Source organism: Cryptotermes secundus, unplaced genomic scaffold, assembly GCF_002891405.2.
Source record: "Cryptotermes secundus unplaced genomic scaffold, Csec_1.0 scaffold1359, whole genome shotgun sequence".
NCBI classification, from domain to species: Eukaryota; Metazoa; Arthropoda; class Insecta; order Blattodea; family Kalotermitidae; genus Cryptotermes; species Cryptotermes secundus.
In genome coordinates, this window is record NW_019734334.1 from 476,065 (window position 1) to 488,111 (window position 12,047).

Here is a 12,047-nt window from a genome sequence, read left to right on the forward strand (position 1 = left end):
GCAATGTAAAAGTAAGCATCTTATCCTCAAAATCCCTATTTTGACAAAAAAAAATAATTTTTGGATAGATTTTTCCAGATCATAACGAGGACACTTTATATTACTTTCAAAAATGACTCCTGGAATTAATCGAGAAATTATTTATACTTTCGGCATAAACTATCCTAATGGCTGGGGGCACGCGGTAGCGTGCTGCGCTACAAGCCGGAAGGTCGCGGGGTCAAGTCGCGATGAGGTCATTGGATTTTTTCAGTTAACCCAATCCTTCCAGCCACACTAGGCCCTGGGGTTTACTCAGCATCTAACAGAAAGGAGTACCAGGAATTGATTAAGTAATTTTCCTGGGGCCGGCGCGTAAGGCTGCCAACCAACCTGTGAGCCGATTGTCTAAATAATGTGGGACCCTCAACGTTTCACAACCCTATGGGCCTTCACGGCCTGTACAGGGATAGCTTTATTTTTTGTTTTACTTACTTTTACTGTCCTAATGGCTGATCAAATTTAAACTCAGGAAAATAGGTATAAATCTGCTAAAACAAGAAAAACACTCCATGTATGGGCTATAATTAAACTGTGCTACAAAATATTTGGTTGTGACTGAAATATATAATTTTTTGATAGTCTTTCCTCAAATGAAAAAAGTGTGAGTTAAGATAAATATGAAATTGATACCAAGTGTGCCAATTTTTATTTGATTAAATAATCTTACAGATCCCTTTTTCAACCTCAACTGTCCATCTTCTGGCCAACCTGCAATAAAGGAAATTGTACGTAATTTACATAAAATATTTTAAAATACCAGAGTAATTTAAATTAGATCTAATTATAAAGCCTTAAAACATTTACATTTACCAACAAACTCTGTATGCATGCGCACCATAGTGCCGCAGCGCTGCAGTGGCAATATTTGCAAACGGAACTTATTTTGTGGATACGCCTCGTAATTTAATGATACTCTGGATTTGGTGACGGGCGGAGGTAGATGCCTTTTATGCTATCGTCAGCATAGTGCCAAAGATTCAATTTTGTAAAGTTCCATTTAGTATTGCTTGCCCCTGAAAATTGTCACCTAAGGCCGAAAAATGTTGCGCTGTAAAATTTAATTATTAAATAATTGGATGTAGTTGCAATATTTTCATACTTTCTTAATTAAAATAATGCCTCCGAAATACTGACATTATCGAAATATGAGTTACTCAGACTTTTCCACACTCGAAACCGACTACCTTTTAACTTCAGCCCCCAAAGTCACTTTACGCATAGCCAGTGCGGAATATTAATCGTCACCCATTGAAATTCAGATATTAAAACAATAATTCTCTCAGCCCAACATAAATGCCGCAGGAATGTTCGGCATTATTGATCAGGAATGCACGTAACTGTTGTAGTAAAATATTTGGACAAAGGGAACGAAAATCATTGTTGTGTACAAGGCACATCGAATGGGATAACACTTTTTAAATTCCTACCGGACACAGAATAATGGAAGAATATCAGAGGTATGTAAACAATGTTTTCTCCATGATTATATTCCGAACATTTTTTAATCTTGTACAAACATTCGTCTGAACCTTACAGTGGTGCCCGCTACAATATGCTGAATTCAATCAGTGACACCGTGTGCTTTACTAAGGCGTTGTCAGAAACAGCGTGAAGCCCAGCCAAACTATCTTCTGAGACAAAACATATGTGATGGGGGCTTCACATCGTATTAAAATACACCGATCAAAAGCTAAAGATATAATTCACGAGAGAGAAAAATTCAACAAGAAACTAAAAGCAAACAAATGCTTCAATTGACAGGCCATAAACTTGTTATTTGAATATGAGGGGCTACACGAGAATAAATGGATTTCTGACCTAGAATTCACTGAACAAAAGAATTCAATATAATTAAAACATTTTCTTGGCCAAATTTTCCCATAATATCCAAATGTCTAATGTTGCAGATAATTTCATTAAAGGAACGATGATATTTTCAAATCAAAATCGATACTACAGACCCTCGATGATGAACTTCACAAATAGATATGACCACCGCCATGACAGTCTCGGGAACATAAGCAGCCAGCACGGTGATACTTGAACCCAGAAGAATATTGCCACAAATATCTGAGCATTTCATTAAATGTTATCGTGAAAATGTTTTATGCATCACCCTGAGATGTACCTTAATATTATTTTCATATTTTCTTCAGAACTAGATTGTCCACCTCCCCGCAAACCTGACCCCTTACCTGGCCCATGGCAGTTTCTAAATGTCATTATCATAACAGTATTTGGTGACTCACATTAGTCGTGACATCTTCTCTGGATCCAAATGTTTTCCTTAAAGCTTTCTTTTCAGACATTCGTATTCCACGTTCTTTCCTTAAAGAAAGAGTCCACATTACAGGTTCATATAGGACAACCGTAAAATTAATGGGTTTTGCATCCGAAAACGAACATTTATAAGGTAGACGTGTTGATAATAATTCTCGAACGGAATAACAACAGTATTTCTGAATTTTCTTTTACTGATTTCTTCGCGAATCCGTTATCTGTTTTCCCCGAATACTCAAAATTGTAAATACTTTTAAATAGACACACTATGACATTATTACAATGTTTTATTAGAATTCTGCTGCCTGCCATATTTATAAACATTGATTACACCATCCTTTAGATTTGACATTATACGTATGTTATTAAGCAGTAGTTCAGCACCATATACGTATCTTATTAAGCAGTAGTTCAGCACCATACACGTATCTTATTAAGCAGTAGTTCAGCACCATATACGTATCTTATTAAGCAGTAGTTCAGCACCATATACGTATCTTATTAAGCAGTAGTTCAGCACCATATACGTGTCTTATTAAGCAGTAGTTCAGCACCATATATTTATCAGTAACAAAACGAAGTGTAAACAGAAATCCCTGAACTTAGATGGGACTAAACAATGAAGCAGTAAAGGCACGAACAATAGGAACTCGCTCAGGGCTTGATAATATCTCACTAGTACGGAATTGTATTAAACTTTATGATGCTGTGATTTCATGCTCAAAACCTGAGTATGAATTTAAACATTTGACTCACATGCTACTCTAAAGTTTATTTTCATTACCAGGTTAAATACTCTCCAAATAACAATTACTTAAAACAATGATATTAATTTTAAAATGAATGCGGTTCGCCTTGTTGAAATGTTTTCAACTGTTAGGACAAGTATTGCAAATTTAGGCAGGAGATAACAACCGTATTATATGTGGAAACTTCGGAATAGCTTAGAAACCGATGTGGCTGATATCACAGAGCCTCGGAATCGTAAGGAAAAAATGTAGGCCTACAATGAAATGATTTTGCATGCAATATCGAAGTCATTTTTTGAGAAAAGTAATTTTTAACCAATTTCCTTTTGGGGGTAAATAATTATTTAGAGACTAGGCGTAAATTTGAATGGACTTGCGGCTGAATTATTAGTTCCTCAGAGAAGACAATAAGACACGAAATTGACAGCAACCCTAATGTACGGAGCACAAGCAGTAGCGCTTATGACTCACATTAATGTCGGGTCCGGTTCGAATCCCGGCCGAGACATTAAACTATTCTGACTGAAGTCTGTCGTGATTTCCCTTAGTTCCATCAGGTAAATGCAGGAATTAGTACCTGAATTAGGCTAATATTGCTACATCCTACATCCTGTGCAATTCATATGCGCTGATCATCCTGCCATTAGAGGCTATACAGAATGAGTTACTAAGAGAGTCATTAAATAAAACAATAAAAATACCATGTGCGCACATCAGTGACGATGACGATAATAATCCAGTCCAATTTTCTTATGTGTACATATTAATTTAACTTCCCAAGGCCACATACATAATGAAAGCGAGTAACGAAAAGATAAACACAAAAATACAATACCAAAAAATAGAAATACGTTTTGCTGCTGCTGATGATGATAATAATAGTAATAATTCCATTAACACAAATCATAGCAATCATTAAGAAGTGAGAATTGTAAAATATGCACATTAAAATGAATACAGTCAGTATTTTGATGACTGAAAAACCATGGCTAATATAAAATATGTCAGAGAGAAATAATTCAATTTTGTATATATATAAAATAATGAAAATCCAGTTACATTTGTTATTTATTTACGTGCTTATACGATAACGTAAGGATCAATTACGAAACAAGGGATAGTAAAGATGAGATCAGACACTTACACGCAAACAAACAAACAAAAAACAAGGTCGCTTGAACAATAATACAAAAATTCGCATCAGCCATTATGCACCGAGAAAAATATGTATATTCATATATTCGTATTGTGTAAAATTAATATTTTAATACGAAAAAGGGCCGTCGTAAAATATTGAGAAAACAATTTTTGCTCAAAATGCTTTAACGTCCCGACAAACAACATTAAGAGCTGGAGCGCATCTAGCAATGGAAATAAAGCAAAGTCTCTGATGAACCGAGCAGGAATTCAAGACCAACAGTCTTCAAAAGAGAAGGATAGAATTTAATGCCAAGTTGAACTTAAAGAAGGAACAGTACATCGAGACGGAACCTCCCTTTACGGAAGGTGTGCAAATTTAGCTGCTCCAATTCAAGAAGATAGCTGTAATGTACTTGAGGAAACAAACGATTAATTAGAGAACCGAAAACTTCTGCTGGATGCGTTCCAGTTTCCTTGCATCATTAGACTAATTAAATCCAAAATATTATGAAAGAGGTGTATTGAAGCTTAGATCCAACTAACTTAAAATATAATAAATATGTACATTTAAGACATGAGAAGGTCAAGGTTATGCTGTGAACTAGACCGAAAAATTTAATACAGTGAGAGGAAATTATAGTTTGAATGGCCATGGAAATGAAGTTTAGCATCAGTAAATACTCGCAGGCCTTTTATAGAGTCGATTCGAGTTATAGAGGTGTGGCAAGGTTTATAATCACATATCAGTACGTTTATTTTCCTGTAGAAGGATATAACTTTAATTTTACTGTTGTTGAGTTTCATACAGTTGGTAGTGCACCAACTTTCTATGGCGTTAATGTCCGACTATAATAGAGTCCAGTCTTCAGGAGATCTAATGATACTTGAGATTTTTATATAGTCAACACAAAACAGATGCCTAGAATAGGTAATTGCACCACATAAGTCATAAGGAGACACACTGAAATGTAAGGGTCCCATAAAATATCCTTTAGAAACACGGGAGTTTACTTCAAAAGAGAAAAATAATCCAGAAACACGGGCCCGAGATTGTCGGTTTGTTAGGTAGCTCCAGTCTATACAGACATCAGAAAATTCAGAAATGTGGTCGTGTATAAGATATGTGCTTCGAGTGAGCTAATCATTCGCGAGGTGATATGGTCATGACTGCAAGGCTGGTGTCGGCGGACTACCTACCGGAACCCAGAGTGGAATCTCCCCAGCAAGAAGGAATCTACATAGACAGGACTTTGGTTCAATTTGAACACGAAGTGCTCGTCAAATTAACTCATGTGAGGGAGTTTGATTTGTTTCTTTATGGTCCGTCACACTAACAATATCATGAAAAGTTAAACAATTCTGTCTAGTGTGACTGGTGAAGATTTTCCGTATTTCAACTACTCATGACCTTACATGTTTTGGTCCCTCTGATGATGGTCTCTGAAGACCGAAACATGTAAGGGCATGAATAATTGAAATAAGGAAAATCTTCACCAGTCACACTAGACGGAATTGTTTAAATTTTCGTGATCATGTGAGGGACTTAAAGCAGGTACCGGCTGTAGGAAATTCCTTTGGCATCTGCTAATCATTGAATGGTCGGAATCAGTCGACGGTTAGGACTCAAGGACTTAACGACTCTATTAACAGCTGCAAAATGTAATATCCGACAACAGGCCGAAACTTAACGCCAGAGAAACAGGAGATTTGGAGAAGTTAATCGTTGAAGTCCAGGATATTTTCGCAACAAGGAGCGATGTATATTGGCAGTCCGTCCGATAGACTTTAACAGCGCATCGACGTCGACAACGCCCATCAAATCTTCCAGCTCCCATATAGACTTCTGTTAGTCATGCAGGCCTAGAAGATGCTGAAGGACATCAAAGGGTTTGGTGTAATCAAGCAATCGAAATGTCCTGGATCTACACATATCATTCTCGTCTGAAGGGTACAGTACATTGGTTTTACTTTTGTGGACTTCCAAATGCTGAATGACGTAACAAAGGACTGATTCATGCTACCAAAACCGACGATACCCTGAATAGGCCCGCCGGGGCCGAGAAGATTTCAATCCTAGTGCTGAAGAGCGGCTACTAGTAGGTTGTCCTACACCCTAGCGACAGCATGCTCTACCAGAGAAAGGCCGTGGATTTTCATAGTCATACCATTCTGTCTCTCAAACGCTCCGTCAACTTTCGAGTGCTTGATGATATCCATCCCTTTTGGCTTTATTTAAGAAATCTGCCTCGTTTATTTTGATCATATGATCGTTGTCGGCCGGACGTTTCAGAAGTAAATGGACACACTGCGGAATGTGTTCCAATAGTTCCTGGAGCTCACCACAAACTGAACCTCGAAAAGTTCCAACAGTTTTAGAAAGAGTTACCATATATATATATATATATGAACTTATCGTATCACCGAATGAGTAACTCATAGAAGGTGAGATCTATACGGGAATGTCCACCACTGGAAGACAAACACGAGTTAAGGAACTTCCTTGGTCTGTGTTCCTACTATTGGGGATTCATAGCTTGAATCATGGACATTGCGAAGCACCGACCCAGAGCACGGAATGTAAATGGATCTTTCAGTGGTACCTGGAAACAATCCGCTGCTTACCTGTCTCTGAAGAAGTTGTTGTGTATGGTACCATCCCTAATGTATTCCAGCTCGACTGAGAAATGCGTCATCAACATGAGGGCGGGCAACTCGAGATTTGGAGGTGTTCTCCCACACGTCAACAAGGGCCAGGATCTTGTAGTAGCTTGCTATCACACAATCATATCCAAGGCCGAAAGCAACTATTGCCTTACCCGGCTTGAGTTGTTGGGTATGGCGAATAATTTGGTACACATTCACAAATAGGTCTATGATAGGGATTTCACCTGAGTACTTACCATTAAGCCCTGACGTTGCTTATAATTTTCGAGAACCTTGAAGAGCAGACGGCTTCTATATTCAGCTTCTCAAGGAATGCAATTTTACTTGCAGAAGGACATTAGCCCCTTCCGAAAGAATATATTCACGGCTATAAACTCGAAGGAACTTCAGGTAGCCTGGAAGTACCTGTTATCGCTCTTGCTATCACTGATAATTGGGACCATGCCGCGCTATGAGGTATACAGCAGTGTCTTGGGGCCTATTCTAGAGGAAATTGAAACTGGAGAGATCCCACGTGGGAGAATATTTTTCACCGCTGTCCCAGTTATAAGGGTTACAGGGCTTGGCTTGGCGAAACTCCATGGGGGTGAATTGTGACGTGCTGAAGTGCGAATGGGAGTCAGCTGATGGACATACCAAAATAACCCAGACAGAACTACCCCGGAGCAAAGCGAAGGAAACGTTGAGAGCCTTCCTTGGAGGACTCTCAGGAGGAAACTTGGCTGCCAAAAGGCCCCGGAAAAAGTCAGACATCGGCACTAATGTTTATATGTGGGGATGGAAGTTGAGAAGTTGTGCCAACAATGCGACATCGGCGCAGCAAGTCGAGGCCACAGACCCGGAGTTGGGGTCTGATGCACAATTGAAATCAGATGTTTAATATTTATTCTTCAAAGTTTGCCAAAGCAGTTCTTGAATTATAAAGTACAGATCAGTTTCCATGGTCATTTATATTATTTAAACATAGATATTTTCATGAATAATATCATGACTAATCCACACTGTCGCTTGGACGTCTGCACAAATAAAATATAAAAAAATATTTCAATGCTCTTATTAAAATCAGAATATAATATATTAGGTATACACCGATTATTATTTTGCATTGAGTCCCTTTGGCTACAAAAATACACAATGGAACACTGCTCTTCGGTAGTATAAGCCTCAAGCACAGTCGCCATTTTGACTACTTAAACCGTCCTCTGAACATGCGCATGCGCGTCTGCCACCTAAACTGTCATGAAGTTGGATTGTGTTGCTACTTAGTGACACACGGAAAATATACTTCCTCCACTGCATCTGTTTTACCTCCATTTGTAACGTACTTACTGACTCTCCCTCGTACGTAAGCATACCCATTGAGAATACTGGATGTGTGGTGTAATGTGTATCGCTGTCAAAGGCAGGTTCTCTTGGACGCTTCAGATATAGTAATTATGAAGATAGAAACCGTGTTTCAGAGAGAGGGAAAAGAAATTCAGTATTAAATGTTTAAAAGACTGTGGCAGAGAAGGCCAATTTAATGATCGAAGCTAAAACACAGTTTTGTTTAACGTTTTTCTAGTGCACAGGATTTTCTGCCCATCATAATTTTATAACGAACGAAATATAAAATAGTTCTTTGTTGCCAGTCTACGATCCGTAAGTAAAAATGTTATTGCGAAAATGCGATATTCTTAAGTTCTTAAAATTATTCAAACAATTTGAACCCTGAAACAGATAACGAATTTAGCAAGTTGTAATGATTACTTATTCGCAATAAAGCTATAATAAATCTCTGAGTAATTAGCGTAGTGATTTTCTTATATATGTTCATATACTATCCAGTTGTAATAGTCATTCACACAATCATTTCCGGAACTGTGGAGCTGATATTCTTACATTTGAAATGTGCTTTGGCTGATGAAAATGGAGTCAATATGATGGTCGTAATTCTCTGAACCAGAGAGAAAGTAAAAACAAAGAAAACTACGCACGATATAGGGTAAATTGGGGAAGAACAATTCTGACTGTTGGTATCCAGGAGACCGTGGTCACAGCAGTGGATATTATTTCAGTTTACTGCACTTCTCCTCCACCCGTAAAGAATGCCAGACACAACGCTTTGCCAGAACAGACGACGTTTGACTTGAACACCACCTTGCAGTATCAGTGCTACCGTGGCTATGTAACCGAAGGTTTCTCCACAGCCAAATGTTTGGAACTAGGATCGGCAGCATCTTGGTTTGGCCCGGACTTCACCTGTAAACGTGAGTATATTAACATTCCACCATCAGATATCTGCATGTTTGCCATGTTTAATTCACATGTGTGAACACCAGATACGTGTTAGGTAGTATTATTCTTATAGCATGTTTAATGTTGTCGTCTATTTCTTTTTCAAACCAGGAGTAACATAATTACGAAAAGAGAAACGTAACGCAAAGCGTAACTGATGTTATTAGTGTTTTTCTTTATTACTAGTGGGGTGGGACTAAGTCCCTTGTACTGCGGCCACTTCCGGCCTATTGTACCAGCCCCAGATGATAGGTGAGGGTGATTGTGGAGCAATTGGTGGAATGAAGAATGGCAGGGGAAAACCGAAGTACTCGGAGAAAACCTGCCCCAGCGCTACTTTGTCCACCACAAATCCCACTTGACCAGACCCGGGATCGAACCGTGGCCGCCGCGGCGGGAAACCAGTGACTAACCGCTTGAGCTATGGCGCGACCAACTGATGTTATTATAGAACCCCATGAAACAGAATTCTTAAGGATTCAATAGCTCTTCAGCAAAACAAGAGATTTTTATTGTGTGAGAAAGTTCTTATAGGAAAATATTATGGGGGTTTAAATTACTGCCGTAGAAAATAACGACAATATTTCTGAAACAAAATGTATTGTTCAAAAAAGAAAATTGAAGCATATTTTAATGTGCCTCCATTTTTCTATGACACCGGGCTGTTCCGTTAGTACGTCTTGTCAATTATTGTACATGTGTGCCGTTCACGTTGTGATGATTTTCATGAAATAAAATAAAGAATGGTGAGGGATTATATGTAAGTATGCTTTCGTTTGTCGAAACTTTGTCAGGCAAACTTGCCACTCATGACGTAGCGTTCATCCACGTCGAATGTTTTGTTGACATTCACAAAGTGATTTCTTTCTTCCTTATTTATTCATGAAACGGAGCAGGGTATAGCGACTGGCTACGGTCTGGACGACCATGGGATCGGAGTTTAAGTACCGGTAGTTTAGAGAACTTTCTCTTCTCCAAGTTGCCCAGACCGGCTCTGCAGTCCACCCAACCTCCTATCCAATGGGTACAGGGGGCTCTTTCCCCTGGGGTAAAGCGGTCGGAGCGTGAAGCTGACCACTCACCTCCAAGTAGTACCGAGGTCAAAGAAATATGGATCCATATTTTCACTCCCCCTTTCCCCTTCATGGCCTACTGCTTAATTAGTTAGGCACAAAGAAAACTTTACCTTTCATTCGTGTAACTCTTTTCTGATGAAGGTTTCTGCTGTATTGTTTTGAAAAGTTCTTTAGAATTTTGTGAGTGAAACCGTTTATTGTTCTTTTGTTATTCTTGAAAGTTTCCAGCGGCGCGTGAGGAATGGAATTGTTTGGGGGGGAGGGGGGCATGTATTTGAATCCAGTGTTAACAATTTGTTTCGAGACCACAAACGCATGGCTATAACCAGAAGTGGACGTGGTTCACCAGGAAAAGGTAAACGCACCAGATCAGGAGTAAAACCTGAGGGATTAACCAGTACATATTAAAAGGAAATTGTTACGTTATAAGTTGTAACCATACGTCCCACACTGAAAATTATTTAATTGGGGTTATGACCCATTTGTGCATTGTTTTCAAGCCCTGAGAGCCGCTTCTCTGCCGAGATACCATCCCGGGACCGTCTAGTTGTAATTCAACATTGTCCTCCTTAGGCTTAGGCTGTCACTGTTATCATTAATGTCGCCAGTTTGCTCCTCGTGTTATAAATCCATGGGTTGACACTGTACGAGACCGGCCGGTAAGGGGTCGGGAGTTCCTGTTCCTGCGCCTTGGAGATCTGAAGAGGTTTATGATGGACATCTCGAAAAAAACGAATGTGAGACAGATGCCGGGCTTGACCCTTGGCTTTCTCTTGTTTTTCCGTAATGACCACTGGGGGACTTGTAAAATAAAGGAGGCAGTCTGTTATACGGAGTGGAAGTGGAGAGTTGAAATGGAGACGCAGAACAGAGAAGTAGGGGGAGGCGGGGTTAACTAGAAAACTGGGAGAGAATTGGTGTGAAAAAGTTACTGGAGAGTCTAACTTGAAGGAAGACTATGTAAAGAGTAGCAATCACTGTACGCAATTTTAATCTAAAGAGTAGTAAACGGTGTTGTTTCTGGAGACCCCGTAATTAAAGCGGTAGCACCAAGTGCTCCACTTCCGCCAGAACCAATTTTAACGCGCTGAGGTACGTGGCTGTGTGCAGCGAGTTATTATACCGAACATTTAGAAACAGGAATGTCATGAATACATTTGATCCCAAAAATGCAGCATCAATTCAATTTGCACAAGATGTACTGAAAAACGCAGAACTAGAAACTAATCTTTCCTACATATCTCCTCACTTCTCTCATCTTCCATCCACCATTTCCTCACTGGAGGCAAGCATTAGCAATACTACTTCGTATCAGTCATTAAGTGTGTTCAAAACCACTGTTTCCAAATTAAATTCGGTTCCTGGAAGAGTTGGTGAAGTAGTAAAGGAAAAAGTACACAGCATTCTTTAAAAAAAATCAGGGATATGAAGAAATTTGTAAAATTGAAGAAATTTTAGCCAGTAAACATACTGAACTGCCAAGTAAAAATCACTAACAGTGGAGCAAATAGCGGCTTTTGTACATGTACCCCTAATTTCCTGTGATGTGGAAAGAAGTTTTTCCCACTTTAAGGACATCTTACGAGACAATAGGAGGCGACTGACTATGGAAAACCTAAAACATTTAGTAACTGTGAACTGCAACAGAAGAGAAGTTGAAAGTTCGGAGAGTAAATGTGAGTACCATTGGTTTTTTAAATTTGTAATGAAATGTGTTGGCTCTGTTGCACGATTTTTATTTAAGTACAGCTTTTTATTGCAAGTGAATCATTCAGTGATTACATAAAATTAACTTAAATATTGATTTATTGGTCTTAAA

The 12,047-nt window shown here is 38.9% G+C and overlaps 1 protein-coding gene across 6 annotated transcripts in view; it reads left to right on the forward strand.

Moving 5' to 3' along the window:
- Positions 1-12,047, forward strand: part of LOC111868702 (sushi, von Willebrand factor type A, EGF and pentraxin domain-containing protein 1) — a 372,141-nt gene that overhangs the window by 286,848 nt on the left and 73,246 nt on the right. For all 6 annotated transcript variants that reach the window (XM_023859599.2, XM_023859603.2, XM_023859601.2 and 3 more), the window contains exon 5: positions 8,933-9,124. In XM_023859599.2, the coding sequence (XP_023715367.1) occupies positions 8,933-9,124 (192 nt within the window). The remainder of the gene's footprint in view (positions 1-8,932; positions 9,125-12,047) is intronic.